This window comes from Cebus imitator, unplaced genomic scaffold, assembly GCF_001604975.1.
Source record: "Cebus imitator isolate Cc_AM_T3 unplaced genomic scaffold, Cebus_imitator-1.0 Scaffold112, whole genome shotgun sequence".
NCBI lineage: Eukaryota > Metazoa > Chordata > Mammalia > Primates > Cebidae > Cebus > Cebus imitator.
In genome coordinates, this window is record NW_016107427.1 from 992,720 (window position 1) to 1,009,394 (window position 16,675).

Consider the following 16,675-nt stretch of genomic DNA (forward strand, 5'->3'; position numbering starts at 1 on the left):
GGTGTGAGTGAAGAGGGACCTTCCCGGTGTGAGTGAAGAGGGACCTTCCCAGTGTGAGTGAAGAGGGACCCTCCCGGTGTGAGTGAAAAGGGAACTTCCTTCCTGGTGTGAGTGAAGAGGGACTTTCCTGGTGTGAGTGAAGAGGGACCTTCCTTCCTGGTGTGAGTGAAGAGGGCACCCTCCTGGTGTCAGTGGAGAGGGGAGAATTCAGAATCTGCCAGGGGGTTGCACACAAGCTCGGCTGCCTATAAGAGGCCCTGAGCCGGGGCTTCCTCGGTGCCCACCTGACCAGGCCAGAGCTGGGCTGCCTCTGACTAGGTGCCCTGTGGGAGGGCAGTTGACTGCCCCCGATAAATAACTCAGGAGTATCACCTACACAGTTCAGGTCTCCAGGAAACCCTGGAAGAAATGCATGAAAAATAAAGTCTCCTTCAATTGTGTGACTTAAAGAAAAGAGCAGTGCTCTGGCTTCCTGACTCCTATTTAGAAGGCAGCCTGTTAAAAGGAATGCTGGAAGATGCCGCCCCAGTTCTGACAGCGAGCCCGAGGCGGTTTTGGGACACACATTTCCTGCTGGACCGAGTGGCCCAGTGACTCCCTGTCTGGCAGCGAGACAGAGCTGACAGGCGGGTGCTACTGTGGCCTGTCACCTGAAGCAGGGGGAGTGATGATGACGTCTGTGAGGCCGTGAGGATGGCTTGTGCAGAGGGGACCGTGGAGGCAGAGGCCACTGGACACAAGGGGGGGCCCCCATCATCAGGGCACCTCCTCCACAGAGGGCATCTGGGTGGCGTGGCTGCCATGCTGGAGTGGGGCGTGCACCTGGCCTCAGGGAGAGCCCCATCTGCCACGCGGCCTTGCTCCTGACACCCCCAGTTGGGGGAGAGGCAGGTCCTTCCGTCTCCATGGCAGAAATGAATGCTCTGGGTGTGGGCACCACCACTTTCCCCCAGGGAGGAGGCTGTGTCTTCTGGAAATCTAGGAAATGTGGCAGTGCTGCGGGTGCTGAAGCCCAGAGCCTCTGCCAGCCTCCTCCCAGCAGGAGGCCACACACAGGTGCTGGCGGTTGGTTTCATTGTGATACACACCTGAGGCAGGAAGAGCTGGACAGACCCTGTGCTGTGGGGCTGGCATTGGGGCTCCCCACAGGGAGCTGAACGTGGAAGGAAGTGCTCTGCAGATGCGCAGCCTGGGAGCACAGTGCATCCTGGCTTCCAGAACACGCCACCACACACAGGAGCCACTGGGGAAATCGCTGGCTCCAGGACTAGGGCGGGGAGGACAAGATCAGCAGAGAGGGGGATGGGGCTGCAGGAACAGCGACTCGTTGGGCCCGGGGACAGCAAGGGGCAACAAGGGCATCAGAGCAAATCATGTGGTCACGGAAGGAAGAGCCGGGGAGGAACACAGCAACCCGAGTCCCAGAGGATAGAAACACAGGCCCTGGAAGGCTGAGGACAGGTGGGACATCGACGCAGCTTCAAGGACCAAGTCCATGACTTCCTATCATGGGGAGAGAAGAGCACCTCGGAGCGGCCGATGGGTACAGCCTGGGACGGAGCTGCTGCTGTGTTCCTGCCAATGGCCAGGAGACCCAGACCAAGGCATGGGCACTCCACATGCACTGCGCCCCACACACACCGCGCCCCGCACGTACTGCCAAAACTGCCAAATGCACAAAGCTGGGATCTACTGCAGGAGGCAGGGACTCAAGACAGCGGGCCAGGAGATACTTTGTGGCCGTTAACAAGGGAGGCTGGTGGTGGGACACTCTGGTGCGTACCCTGACACCAATGGCTGCGTGTGGTCAGGGGAGGCTGGTGGTGGGAACGCATCCCGCGGGTTCCTGATGGTGGGAACGCATCCCGCGAGTGCTCTGATGGTGGGAATGCATCCCGCGAGTGCCCCGACGCTGGGAACTCATCCTGCGGGTGTCCTGACACTGATGGCTGCGTGTGGTTATGCTGGAGAAGGTCCTTGATTGTGGGAAACACGCAGAAGGTAGCAGGGTAGCATTGAGTCTCAAAGGGCCTGTACCTGTAACTGCTTTATAAGTTTGAGATTGCTTAAAACAAAATTGAAAAATGATGCAAAGACCCAGGCAGTGGGTCTCCCACTCCGTCTGCCATGGCCACGTTTCCTACAGTGCCAATGGTCACTCCTCTTACCTTTCCATGCATCAGCAGGCGGATGGTCAGGGTCACGTTCAGGCCACCTTCTGAGACCTTGGACTCCATCCTTCTGCCAAAATGTGGCTGGGGGTGGTGGCTTAAGGCGCTCAGGGTGCTGTGAGGAAGGACAGACGGGGCCCAGAAGGCGTCACCTGGAGAGAGAAGACACAGCTGCTGCTGAGAGAAGAGTCTCATAGCCCATGCACATCCGTGCATCCTGGGCCACCACCACTCCGGCCTCCCAGGTGGCAGAGGGATGGGGTTGCCCACCCGCCATCTGCTGACCAGGCCTCGCCTGCTGGGCACAAGGTGTGCAGGAGTCCAGGGGAGGGCCTTGGGCCTCTGGGTCTGGGCACAGCCCCACAGCTGCCTTGCTCCTGATGCTGGGCAGGCCACCCCGTCCCCTGGCCAACATCTGCATCTGCCCAGGGTCACAGGAGCACCTCTCTCAGCAGCTAGAGAGTGGCAGGAGCCACCTCTGTGAGGCCCAGCGCCCTGCGGCTCTGCCCCTTGCTCATGCTGTGGCCTCAATGCACAGTAGTGGGATGCCAGAGTCCCCTTGCCAAGGTGTGGGAGGTGGCCCTTCCTGCCCCGAGCCCATCGTCCTCATCCCCTCATGCTTCATGTGATTTAATCTCCCTCAACTAAGCTGCCACATGGCTGGGTGTCCCTGGCAGCTCTCAGCAAGTGCCTTCTGCCCACACAGTGCTGTCTGCTGCTGTCATGTCCCTGCTGCACACCGTCATTCAACAGGCTGACTGGGCCCACTGGGCAAAGTAAGGCCTCAATTTATGATTTACTGGCAAAGAATGATGACGGTGAAAGTGAAGGACTTGTGGGATAGTTAGGGCGACTTTGTGCGGTGCCGTGGAAACCCTGCTCCGAGGTATTGGACTCTGCTGAGTCCGTCACCAAAGGGCAGCACCTCACAGAGGTGGCTGCCTCTCAAAATCCGCCAGGAACAGAGCCCTGTGAAGCCCCACCCCCCAGAACCAAGCTGCCTGGACACCGCCCTTTATTCAGCCAGTTCACACAGAAGACACTATGGGTTAAAAGTTGAGGCAAAGGTTTTTTTTTTTCTCAATAAAATAGTTCTGTTAAAAAATATGCGAAAAGAAAAACACAAAGATAAAGCACAGAAGCAAAGCCCATTCCAACTGCCTGTGTGGCATGTAAGGAGAATCTTTAAAGAGCAGCCATGGGTGTCGGGGGCTGGACGGGAACCACACCACGGATGCAACTCTGTGCTGACAAAGTAACACGCTATCTATACCCGCACTTAAAAACGCATTTACAGGTAACTTCATCAACACACTCAGTGACTTCAGCATTGCACGTGACAAGGACTTCACACAGCACAAAGATTCTGAAGCTCATCCTCACACATCAGTGCTCTCTCTAGCTTCACTGTGCAGCACGATAGCCACCAGCCACATGTGGCTTTTTAAATTTAAAGCTAAAAATTCACAACACACATTTAAAGTGCCAAACAGCTTTTTGTGGGCAGCAGCAGCTGACAGGGGGCCGGGGGGAAGCACAGAGAGGGGTCATTCCTGGCACTGCGGACAGCTCTGCTGGACAGCACAGCTCACGCAACCGCTTCAGTGACTCATTCTAAGTAGGTCTTTCTTGAAGAAAAATCTCAGAAAGAAGAGGAGAATATCAGTCCAATGCATGGCGTGGCCCCTGCTAAGCACCTCTGTGCTCACATGGACACCCTGAGATAAGCCTGGCTGTGCCCTTTCACCTATGGGTGCTGACGGACCAGCATGCATGGACTGGATCTCACTGTGGCCATTCTGGAGCTCAGTGTCTCCTTTTTAATTAAAAACATCTCCTCCCTACTGGAGGGACAGCAGGGCCCTGCAGCCATCTGTTATGTCAAGGTTTCCAGCCCAGGGACGGGAAAGTGGGTCAGCTCCTGCCAGGGGTGCTTGGGGCTCCAGGCTGTCAGCCTCCATCAGTCACACAGGCCAGCGAGCTGCAGCCAGCGCCTCTCCTCATTGCAAGGGCAGCATGAGTGAGGGGCCATCCTGTGTAGTGGAGGTCACCTGGGACTCAGTGCCTGGGGCCCCAGAAGACCCACCCTACTCCAGCCAGCAGCTCCCAGAGCCTCAGACCACTTGGTAGGCCAGGGTGAATGAGGCGTCAGCCGCCCTCTGTCTGTCCCTGGGCACCTGCCCGTCCATGCTGTCGGCAAAGTGCCCTGGCCTTGCTGCCACCTCCGCGGCTGCTGCCGTCCTTCCCAGCGAACACTGGCATCTGCCCAGAGTCCACGGGGCAGCTCAGCGGCTACTAGGAAATAAACGGCTGAAGTGGAGGCTGCAGCAACCCACACTCTGACCACAGGCATCTGGCCGTTCCTCAGCATGGAGAGCCCACACTGTGACCTGCACCTCCCCACACTGTGTTCCAAAAACAGGCAGAGCTCTGGCCCATGGTCCCTCCCTCTGTCCCGTCCAGTGCTGGAGATTTAGCACATTTTAGCCCATGCAATGGGAGAGGTAGAAGAGACACACACAGTCATCCTATGAGGGCCTGGGCCCCCCCGCCTCCCCCCTCCCCCCACCTACCCCCCACCTTCCCCCTCCCACTCCATCTGCACCGGGGCCTCCACCTGCCTCCCTTCCTGTCTGTACCTGGGGCTCTCACTGGCCTCCTTCTCCCACCCCCATCTGCACCTGGGACTCCAACCCACCTTCCCCTGTGCCCCTCATCTGCACCTGGGGACCCCACCTCTCCCTCCCACTCTCTTCCTCCCACTCTCTTCCTCCCACCTTTCCCTCCCCCTCCCACCTCCATCTGCACCTGGGACCCCCACCCACCTCCCTCCACCCCGTCTGCACCAGGGCTCCCACCTACCTCCCCATTGCACTTGCCCAGGGGGTCTGTGGACCACCATCCTCAGATGTGCCTTGGCCCAGAACACACTCTGCACTCCAGATCCCAGAGGCCACAGCCTATAGCTGTCACCACAGGGATTTCAGACACCCACGTTTGACATATGTGACCAGCATGACTCCTGTCCCACCCCCATCCCATGCATTAACAAACCCTGCAGCCCCACCCACCATTTGAGGCAGAATCTGAGCTTTTCTGTCCCCTCTTCCAACCCCCATTGTCCCCAGGCCCTGCCCCACCCTCCAGCTCTGCTGTCACCAGTGCCAGGAGGGAAAACAGGCTGAAGAATGGGGCCCCTGAGACCTGTGGGACACGGCAGGGGGCCCCTGATACCGAGAATGTGTACCAGGATAGACCATATCCTTGGCCATAAAAGAAACCTTAATCAGTTTAACAGAATTGAAACCATAGTGTATGTTCTCTGACCACAGCTGAATCAAACCAGCATCAATCATGGAAAGATAAGAAAAGCTCCAAGCACTTGGAAATGAAACACATACATGAACAATCCGTGGGTCAAAGAGGAAATCTAGAGGAACATCAAAAGATACATTGACCTGAATGAAAATAAAAACACAACATATCGAAAATTGCAGGACGTGACTACAGCAGTGCTGAGAGGGAAACCTCAGCACGAAACACACACATCTGAAGACAGAAAAGCCTCAAATCAATAATCTAAGCTCTCATTTTAACAATCTAATAAAAGGGCAAAATAAACCGAAGTAAGCAGAAGAAGAAAATACTAAAAACCAGAACGTGGCACTGGTGTAAAAACAGACAAACAGTCCAGTGCAGGGAACAGAGCCCAGCGGGAAATCCCGCAGCTGCAGCCAATCCATCTTCCGTAAAGACACCAGGAATGCACACTGGGGAAGTGTGCGCTTCTTCAGTCAACTGTGTTGGGGAAACTGGATGTCCCTCCGTGGAAGAATGAAATCAGACCCTCATCTCACACCATCTATAAACACCAACTCAAAATGGGTTAAAGACTTAAATGTAAGATCTGCAACTGTAAAACTTCTAAGAAAAAACAAAGGGAAACGTTCCATGACACTGGCCTAGTTAATGATTTTTTTTTTTAATATGGCCCTAAAAGCACAGGCAACAAAAGCAGAAAGAAGACAAATGGGAATAAATCACACTAAAAAGCTTCTGCTCAGCAAACACTCAAGAGTGAAGAGCCAACCCATGGAAATGGAAGAAAATTTGCAAACCATGCAGCATCTTATAAAGGGTTAATACTCAAACTGTATAATGAACTCAACTCAATAGCAAGAAAACAAATACCAGATTTTTAAAAAATGGCAAAGAAATGGAATGGAAGCTTCTCAGAAGAAGACATACAAGTGGCTAACAGGTATATGAAAAAGTGTGTGACATCACTAATTATCAGGAAAATGCACATGAAAACCACAGTGGGTTATCGGCTCATATCCGTTAGAATGGCTGTATCAAAAAGACAAAAGGTAAGTGTTGGTGAGGATGTGGACGAAAGGGAACCCTTCTACACTGTTAATGGGAATCTAAGTTAGTACAGTCATTATGGAAAACAGAACAGAAGTTCCTCAAAAAACTAAAAATAGAACCACCATGTGATCCAGCAACTCAGGGCATATACCAGAAGGAATTCGAGTCACTACACTGAGGAGACACATGCAGGTCCATGGTGATGGCAGCATGACTCACAACCGCCAGGAAGCCATAGGATCAGCCTGAGTGTTCATGAAGAAATGAACAGATAAAGAAAATGTCACACACACACAGACACACCCACAAAGAAACGATGTCATCTGTGACATCGCGGATGAACCTGGAGGACATAATAACATAAATCGGCCCTGAGCCTCCTACCCAGAATGAACCAGGCACAGAAAGACAAACACTGCATGATCTCATGAATGTGGAATCTAAAAAAGTGCATCTCACAGAAGCAGAGGGTGGTTTGGTGGCTTTGGGGGCTGCAGCAGGGTTGGGGAGACAGGAGCTGTTGGTCACTTGCACAAGTTCAGTTAGAAGGAAAACAGCTGGAGAGTGACTGTGTACCACAGTGACTATGGTAAGAATAGTGTACACTTGAAAATTGCTGAGTAGATTTTAAATTTTTTGTAGAGATGGGGCCTCTCTATGTTGCCTAGGCTGTTGCCTGAACCGGGCAAATCACTGGAGTCTTGGAGTTCAAGACCAGCCTGGGAAATATAGAGAGACCCCATCTCTGTAAATTATTGAAAAAATTAGCTGGGTGTGGTACTGTGCACCTGTGGTCTCGGCTACTGGGAGACTTGATCCTCACACAAAAAAAGTTAGGTATGTGAGGTGATGGATATGTTACTTAGCTCGATTTAATCATTTCACATCCAAAAAGCATGAACAAATAGAATTCAGCAGTATACCACAAAATTTATACGCTATAACCATTCTTCCTGTGATGCCAGGCTGGCTCTGGGTTGGAAAATCTATCCGTGTAATCTACTTTATTAACGGACTAAGGAAAGTCTGCACAATCATATCAATGCATGCAGGAAAGCCTGTCACAAAACTCAATACCTACTCATGATAAAAATCAAAACTCTCAGGAGAAAATCAGGACAGAGGGAAGCTCGCTGAGCTTGCTGAAGAACAGGCCTGCACACGGCTGCTGGACGCCGCCAGGGAGCTTCTAAGCTTGGACTCGCCCGTGCTGAAACCCCCGGTACCTTCCCACTGCTGCGCCATTCAATCCCGGCCTTGAGCCTCCCACCCAGAACCTGGCACCTGCCCCCCAGGCCTTGTCTGTCACTGCCCCCTGCACTCCCACTGGCTCCCAGCCTTCCCTTGCAGGGAGGGTGAGTTCTCCCACTCACTTCTCAGGGCGTTCTTCTGGAGGGCACTGCCTACTAGGCCTGCATCTGCCATCCCGTCTCCCCTGGCCCTGCTGCAGTCACCTGGGGCCCACCCTGGCATGGAGAGGGCAGAGGGCACAGTTGTCTCCTCCATTCACCTCTGAATCTCCAGTTTCTAGCACCAGTCTTGGCCCACAAGTGGGGTGCAGTATGTATGTAAGGATTAGACAGATAGACACCACGAGCACTGAGCCCAGCTCAGTTTCCAGGACCTCATGGAACGTTCTGAAATTCAGCAATTTCTGAACTCAATACTCAGAAGCACTGCAATCCTATTTTCCTTCCCCCATACCATTCACTCCTGTGTTTTTCATTCACTCAGTCACTGAGGGGTTGCTGGGGGTCCGCTGTGTGCCAGGGCCCAAGGAGAAGGCACAGAGCTGGGTGCAGGGCCATGGCAGGAGAAGGCGTATGGCACCAGGACCTCAGTCGCAGATTCTCCCCTGCCCTCCAAGGCCCAGGGCCATTCCCAGCCAGTGGGATAGAGCTTTCCAGGAGGGCAACTGGGGAACAAAGCAACAATCCTGCTCTCAAAGGCTGGATGTGACTTGCAAATCCACCTGCTCCCAGAAGAGCCAGAGAAAAACCGCTCACCACAAGAACGTCTTGTTAACAAAAAGGATGCAGAGAAAAATGCCATGAAAACAGGACAGGCTCTCATGCCGTAAAACAAAAGCAGGTAGCAGAGAACTGCCACAGTCTTTCAAGCTTTTGAAACCCATAATTGTTTTTGTCCTTCCTTTATTTGAGCTGCTCCAATTTGAAAATGCTTAGTTGTGCTTTTAATTTTATTAGGTTTGGGTCTTAACTGATTATTTACTCCCTTCTGCTTGCTTTCCTTTTTAAAAGTTTCTTCAAGTGGAAGCTTAGATTACTGTTTGAAGACCTTTCCTCTTTTCTAATGGATGCATTTTATGCTACAAATTTCTCTAGAGGCACTGGTTTGTTTAGATTTTTTTCATTTTCTCTTACTTCAAAGTATTTTCTAATTTTCCTTGATACTTCCTCTTTGAATAGGGCATTATTTAGAGGTGTGTGTTTTGATTTTCAAGTATTAGGAAAATTTCCTGTTATCTCTGGTTACTGATTTACAGTTTAATTCTACTGTGATCAGAAAATACCTTATTTAAAAAATTGTTAGGCTTTAGTTTTTTACGTGGAATATGGCCTGCCTTGGTGAACATCCCATGTGCACATAAAAACCACATGTATGTGGTGCCAGGATTGTCCTGCAGGTCTCGGAAGCTCCTTTCATTTCTCCAAGCCCTTCTTCTATCGCTCGGCATGGATGATTCTCCCAGGCCTTCTGTCGCTCGGTACGGACGATTCTCCCAGTTCTTCTGTCGCTTGGTGTGGACGATTCTCCCAGTTCTTCTTCTGTCTCTTGGCGTGGAATATTCTCCCAGTTCTTCTGTCAATCAGCATGGATGATTCTCCCAGGCCTTGTGTCGCTTGGCGTGGATGATTCTCCCAGGCCTTGTGTCGCTTGGCATGGATGATTCTCCTAGTTCTTCTTCTGTCGCTCGGCATGGACAATTCTCCCAGTTCTTCTGTCACTCGGCGTGGAAGATTCTCCCAGGCCTTCTTCTGTCGCTTGGCGTGGACGATTCTCCCAGTTCTTCTGTCACTTGGCGTGGATGATTCTCCCAGTTCTTCTGTTGCTCGGTGTGGATGATTCTCTTAGTTCTTCTTCTGTCGCTCGGCGTGGAAGATTCTCCCAGTTCTTCTGTCACTCAGCATGGATGATTCTCCCAGGCCTTCTTCTGTAGCTCGGCATGGACGATTCTCTCAGTTTGCCTTCTGTCGCTTGGCGTGGATGATTCTCCCAGTTCTTCTTCTGTAGCTCGGCGTGGATGATTCTCCTAGTTCTTCTTCTGTTGCTTAGCATGGAAGAATCTCCCAGTTCTTCTGTCACTCAGCATGGATGATTCTCCCAATTCTTCTGTCGCCCAGTTCTTTGTACTGAGCTGTCCTCATGTTTGCTGACTCTGTGCCCTCCTGTCACTTCAATTGTTATTGAGTCTAATCATGAATTTTTAGGTCTGGTTATTAGATTTTTCAGTTCTAAAACTTCCATTTTGTTATTTAAATCTTCTATTTTCTTGGCCAGGTGGAGTGGCTCACACCTGTAAACCCAGCAATTTGGGAGGCTGAGGTAGGCAGATCACTTGAGTCTAGGAGTTTAAGACCAGCCCGGGCAACAAAGAGAGACCCTGTCTCTACAAAAAATTTTAAAAATTAGCCAGGTGTGGTGGCTGCACCTGTGGTTCCAGCTGCTGGGAGGCTGAGATGGGACAATCACTTGAGCCTGGGAGGTGTAGAACGCAGTGAGCTGAGATTGCACCACTGCACTCCAGCCTGAGTGACAGAGACCCTGTCTCAAAAGAACAAACAAAAACCCTCGCTTTCCCTGCATCGAGTTCCTATCTTTCCATTCACTTTGAGAGGGATTGCCCTTCCTTCGGGAGCACGGTGGCGCAGCTGCTCTGAGGATCTTGTGGGACTCCTCCACCCAGGAAGGATCCCTGGCTGGCGTCTATGCTCATCTCCTGTCTCGAGAGGCTGAGAGTTCCTATTTCTTCCTATGCTGAGTAGGGACATCGAGTTGTCGCCTGGTCTGTTTGAGTACTGTCAAAACGCTCCAGTTATTGCTTAAATCTTATGCAGGACCACGACATTTTTGTTAGGCAGTAGTTCTAGTTAGTTCCAAAGCCTCTGTGGGCTGTGGCTCCAATGTCAGTTCTATTCTGAGAGCTTCTGCACTGATGTTTAGCTCTGTGTCATGCGTCTGCCACCCAGTGCCGGCTGGGACCTGGGGGTCATCAACCCTGCAGTCCCCTTGTCAAAGCCTTTGCTGTGCTGTCCACACATAGAGAGTGGAGGTGGTGCCCAGGAATTAACAAACAACTTCATGAAATCTCTTTCTCAAACTCACCCCTCTCTGTGATCACCAGGCTTTCTGGCCAGGGCCTGGCTTTTGTCACAGTGCCAGAAACTTCCTGCACCTGCATTCTGTCCAGGGCCAAGAGGCAGGATGGCAGAGCCTTGAAACAGCTCCAGGAGGACCCCCGCCCAGGAGGGGAGGGATGGGAAATGGCTCCGGGAGGGCCCTCCCATTCTCTGGGACCACAGGTCCTCTGGTCAGAGAGAAAGGCTCTGCCCCTCTGCGTTTCCAGTCTGTTGGGCTGCTGCACCCTCAAAGCCACTGCTGCCATAGGATCGCCTGGGGTTGAGGGTGAGAGAGACTGGAAGCTGGTGCAAATGCCAACCAGTAGGGGCTCCCTCTCCAACCTTAGGCAGAAATACAGAGCTTCTCTGTGGCTGCACTTCTGGGTGTGTGGCTGCCTGGAGTCCAGGCCAAGCGGCAGGGGCGGTGAGGATGCGGGAAGCTCCCTGCCAGGACGGACTCCTTTCTAGCCTGCTCCCACTGCCACCTTCCTGTCCCGAGGGAGCTGTTCCAGCACTCTGTGCAGAAGTCCGAGCTGTGCTCAGTGGGAGGAGCAGGGGGTGTACCCCTACTCCATTTGACCTGAATCAAAGCCTAATTTTTTTTTGAGACAGTTTCACTCTTGTTGCCTAGGTTGGAGTGCAGTGCGTGATCTTGGCTTATTGCAACATCTGCCTCCTGGGTTCAATCTATTCTTCTGCCTCAGCCTCCCAAGTAGCAGGGATCACAGGTGCCTACCACCACACCCAGCTAATTTTTTGTACTTTTAGTAGAGATGGGGTTTCATCATGTTGGCTGGGATGGTTTCAAACTTCTGACCTCAGGTAATCCACTACCTCCACCTTCCAAAATGCTGGGATTATAGGTGTGGGCCATACACCCGGCCATTTAATTTTTATATTGATTATATTGGCAAAATCTGTTTAAAACTGGTACCATTATAGTGAAATTCTGATAAATTTGCAGTTACTCTTTTTAAAAAAATATTCAAATCAACAGAATCCTAGCAAAATGAATACTGTACTAGTAAGAAGTGGTGTGTAATGAAACAGTGGCCGCACAGGGCCGTGGTCCCACGTTTTTCCATATACAAATCCAGGCTGCCCTAACACAGTAGGACGAGTTCTTCCTCTCTTTACACATGAGGTGACGCGGTACAATGACCCTGAACTGTGACCAGATGACTCCAGGCCCAGGTTTCCAACCACTAGACTGGTAACCCATCATCTATTTTCATGCTAGCCAAAAATAACAGTGAATGACATTCCTTTCAGACTTGAAGGGAAGAGCCTATGCGTGAAGGTGTCACATGACGCCCAGCTTGAGAGGCTTGTTTTCTGGGGCGTGGACGAATAGGTTGGATATTAACATAGAGATGGTCCACAGATGCCTTGGAGCGCAGAATGACAGTCACATGGCTGTGAGTGTGGCTGGCAACAGGCGCCCTGAGCTCTCTCTTTGTGCCACTGCTTGCCCTGAGAAGGCGGCAGAAATCTTGCCAGCAAATCGCCATCTGGGGTCTTCACAGCTGCAGCGAGTGCCGTCACGGCCAGTGGCTCTGGCTATGCCTCCGTTAGCTGTGCTGTGTCCAGGGCTGCACCCAGGGCCTCAGCTGTCTGGGGGACATGACTGTGGGAGGCACAACAGTGGGGGGAGGGCAGGAGCAGCCCCAACTTGATTTATCCTGTTTAACAGCTCAGTGCCTCCATCAGGCTACATGAGGCCAGGACAGCGGAAATGACAGGGCTGATTAGCTGCCACATTCTCCGTGAGAGCCTCACATGCACATCATGTCCCTGAGGCCACCCAGGGCAGGGGAGGCTTCTGTAATTTCATGCTCTTGCCTGTCACAGTCGCATTCAGAGGCCTTCCGGAGCTTACACAGCCTGGCCTTGGCAAGTGCCCTGAACAGCCGGCTACCCTGCTACTCAGTGTCTAGGCAGACAAAGGTGCCAGCAAGGACCAGTGGCCACTCATCTTCCCCTGCTCTGGCGGCTCAAGCACACTGGTCTCATGTCTGGAAGATGCTGAGCTTTCCTGGCCATGGCCAGGCACCCTCACAGTGCCAGAGTTCCTTGGTCCCACCTTTGGGAATCCATGTAAGAGTGTGCCTCCTATAAATATCCCAATTATTATTTCAAATGCTCATTTTGGGATGAGTAATATCTCTGATGCAGAGACAGGGTAGGCCACCCTGAGGGCTAAGTCAAGTCTGGGCTCTGACCCCATCCCAGCTGTGATGGAGGTGTGTGGACTCGCCTGCTGGAGGCCCGGTTCAGGCCCCTGGCCACTCCGTCTGTGCCCTGGCACTTCATACAGCAGCTCAGGCTCCGCGGGCCCTCTGGTCACAGAGGGAAGCTGAGTGCGTCAGGGACATCCTATCGGCCCGTGAAAAAGCGTCCAGTGGGAACATTCCTCATCCCACTCATCTTTCCTCAGTTCCCACACCGCACTGGGGATGCGGGGTCATGGGCACAGCCATCGTCTGCAAGTGGCTCACAGTCTGGTAGAGAGACCAGCTGTGGGCTGAGGCATCAGGGAATCCATGTGGCCAAAAATCAACATCCGATCCTACGTTGCCCTCAAATGTGTGTCCTATATAGGTGAAAGATCCAGAAGTGAGCGGAAAAAGTTCAACCCTCTTGGAAGAAGTGAAGGTCAACCTCCTTGTAGCCCCCGGGTCAGTGGGCGTGAGGACAGGCTGTAAATGAGCGGTCCTTCCCAGCTCACTGGGAGAGCAGCAGAGGCAGTGTCTGACTGCCCTTGCCCTGGGACAGGGAGGGGCGTCACGCTGGTCACTGCTGGTTGATGTCCTGAGACCCCTGGTGGGCAAGCTGAGCCAGGGGAATCAGAGGACTGCAGCCCGCCAGGGTGGTCCCAAGTGACTCTGCACTTTTCCAGGAGCCAACAGCTGACCTGAGCTTTTAATCCACTTTGTTTTCTGATGTTGCGTAACTTGACCCAATGTATCCCCATGGCGCACATGGCGAAAGGCAGCAGCAAGGCGAGTACTGGGCCTGCTGACCCCACAGTTTACTTGAGAAGATAATCCCAGGTGCTGCAGCCTGGAACGACTGCCAGCACGTGTGCAGCAGAGTCAGCCAGAGTGCACAGCATGGAGGGGCCCCCGCCCAGTGGAGCCGTTGCCCTAAGCCAGCCCAGAAGGAAGGTGCTGTGTCAGGGCCACCGCACTCCTGGAGCTCGGTGACTGGCTTTGTGAGGAGGGCTCTTTTTGAGCTGGGCAGTGCTCCCTCGCTGGACATGCCTGGCCCAACACTCCTGCAGCACTCCTGCCTCCACTCTCGGTTAGGGACCTGCACCCTCTGAGAGTCCAGGGCTACCCCAGAGCCATGAGGAGGGCTCCTCTGTGGCACAGAGAGTGCCCTGGTGACACAGCCAGAGGCGAGCAGGGAGGAGCAACAGCACAGGGGACATGGGCAGTGAAACCCAAAGTGACCTACACAGTGACAGGAAGGGACCCTTCACAGGGTGAGGACGCTCCACATCCCTACAGCAGCAAGCAATGGAAAATCAAATCTTAGACTCTGACTGTTAAGAAAAAGGCTGAAATGTTGAACCACATTAGAATTAAGATTTTGTTTGTGTCAGCAGACACTGAAGGGACAGAAATACAGCCCACAAGTGAGGGAAGGTTCCTGCAATTGTGTAACCACTAGGGGTTCCTATGTAGAGAGTATTCCTGTCTTGCTTACAGAGGACTGGGCAGAGGCCTTGAACAGGCACATCCAGAGGGACACCCTCATGGCCAGTCCATGATCCAAAAGGCAGTGGAGTGCATCAGCCAGGAGGGAGACACAACGCATACCCCACAGCCTCCAGAGGCTAAGACACAGCCCAACAAAATTTGCCCCAGAAAGTGTGGGAGAGCACGTGGTACCAGGCATCCTGCCCCGCTTACCGGCTTCACTGGGGAAAGCCGTTTGGTGCCACCCTGGAAGGCTGACCTTAGGCACGTACTGTGACTTAGCAATTGCAGCTACTACCTAGACAGAAATTTCAACTCACGTTCCAAATCAAATATGATTAAATGCCATCAGCAATATACATGAAAACTAATCAGACAATATCTTAACGGGGTTTATTTTAGGAATGGATGGATAACGTAATATCACAAATTCTCTCAACATAATTGATAAATCAAAGGAGAACCCCAATAACCATACAAACAATTACAAACAACACTTCACACTGATAGAATGTTCACCATGCGCCAGGCATAGACAGCCCTTGCCACAGCCCTCCAAGCGCAGAAGCCGCAGAGCAGCTGGGACCATGTTGAGAACCACACAGTGGGCAGGAGCCCTGGGACCATGCTGAGAACCACACAGTGGGCAGGAGCCCTGGGACCATGCTGAGAACCACATAGTGGGCAGGAGCCCTGGGACCATGCTGAGAACCACACAGTGGGCAGGAGCCCTGGGACATGCTGAGAACCACACAGAGGGCAGGGCAGCTGGGACCATGCTGAGAACCACACAGTGGGCAGGGCAGCTGGGACCATGCTGAGAACCACACAGTAGGCAGGAGCCCTGGGTCCATGCTGAGAAGCACACAGAGGACAGGGGTGCTGGGACCATACTGAGAACCACACAGTGGGCAGGGGCACTGGGACCACGCTGAGAACCACACAGAGGGCAGTGGCACTGGGACCACGCTGAGAACCACACGGTGGGCAGGTGCGCTGGGACCACGCTGAGAACCACACGGTGGGCAGGGGTGCTGGGACCACGCTGAGAACCACACGGTGGGCAGGGGCGCTGGGACCATGCTGAGAACCACAGAGTGGGCAGGGGTGCTGAGACCATGCTGAGAACCACACGGTGGGCAGGGGCGCTGGGACCATGCTGAGAACCACACGGTGTGCAGGGGCGCTGGGACCATGCTGAGAACCACACGGTGGGCAGGGGCACTGGGACCATGCTAAGAACCATACAGAGGGCAGGGCAGCTAGGACCGTAGCCGGGATGCAGGCTCCAGGGCCTGGCACTGCGCAGGCTGCTCTACCGCAGAAGCTCAGAGGACACTCAGTACCATCCACAGCCATTACCATCAAATAAAATCAAATCCAATCCAGCAGGAATGGAAGAAAACAGCTCAGGGAAGGTAAAGACAGCTCACTAAAACACAAAAGCATGGCACTGATTTCGAATCTGTGTCCTTGCTGCCATTTTTTATGGGAGTGGGTAGGTAGGGCACAGAACTCTCCTTCCAGCTTTCATTACAGCAAAGGGTCATGGGAGGTAACCAAGGAAAGTAGGAAAAATGAGGGGCCAGGGATGCTTTTTAGACAAACGTGATGAAACGGGTGCTGCACAGCTAGCATGAAAAGCAAATGAGGCTCTGATCACTTGAGCAGCACTTAAGATTTCTAAGGGAAAAAAAGCCTACCTGGCTATGGAGAAAAAGGCTGGGTCCACAGGGGTCTGCATGGACGCACTGAGGAGGGACCCTCGCCACAGGAGAACCCTCATCCTCGTCCACACCCCTCCCCAGCTCTCTTAGGGTGTGCGGATGTGCAGGCAGACTGTGTTGGAGCAATAGCACACAGCTGCCGCCAGCACCAGCAGACACCCTCCCAACCCTCTGGGTGTTCGCTCACTCATTCTTATGGGCCCCCAAATCAGAGCCCAGCCCCTCCCCTGGGGGGATGGAGGCCTCTGCTCCAGGCGTGTTCTCCGAAGCCTGGGACTCTCCGCCTCCTAGGAGAACTGTCACTGCAGCAGGAGACACCATTGCGGCCTTCTGGGAGCTGC

General features: G+C 53.0%; 1 protein-coding gene across 20 annotated transcripts in view; it reads right to left on the reverse strand.

Moving 5' to 3' along the window:
- PCBP3 (poly(rC) binding protein 3) overlaps nucleotides 1-16,675 on the reverse strand; it is a 295,105-nt gene that overhangs the window by 46,050 nt on the left and 232,380 nt on the right. For all 20 annotated transcript variants that reach the window (XM_037742006.1, XM_017538508.2, XM_037742007.1 and 17 more), the window contains one exon: nucleotides 2,169-2,323. In XM_037742006.1, coding sequence (XP_037597934.1) covers nucleotides 2,169-2,323 — 155 coding nt within the window. The remainder of the gene's footprint in view (nucleotides 1-2,168; nucleotides 2,324-16,675) is intronic.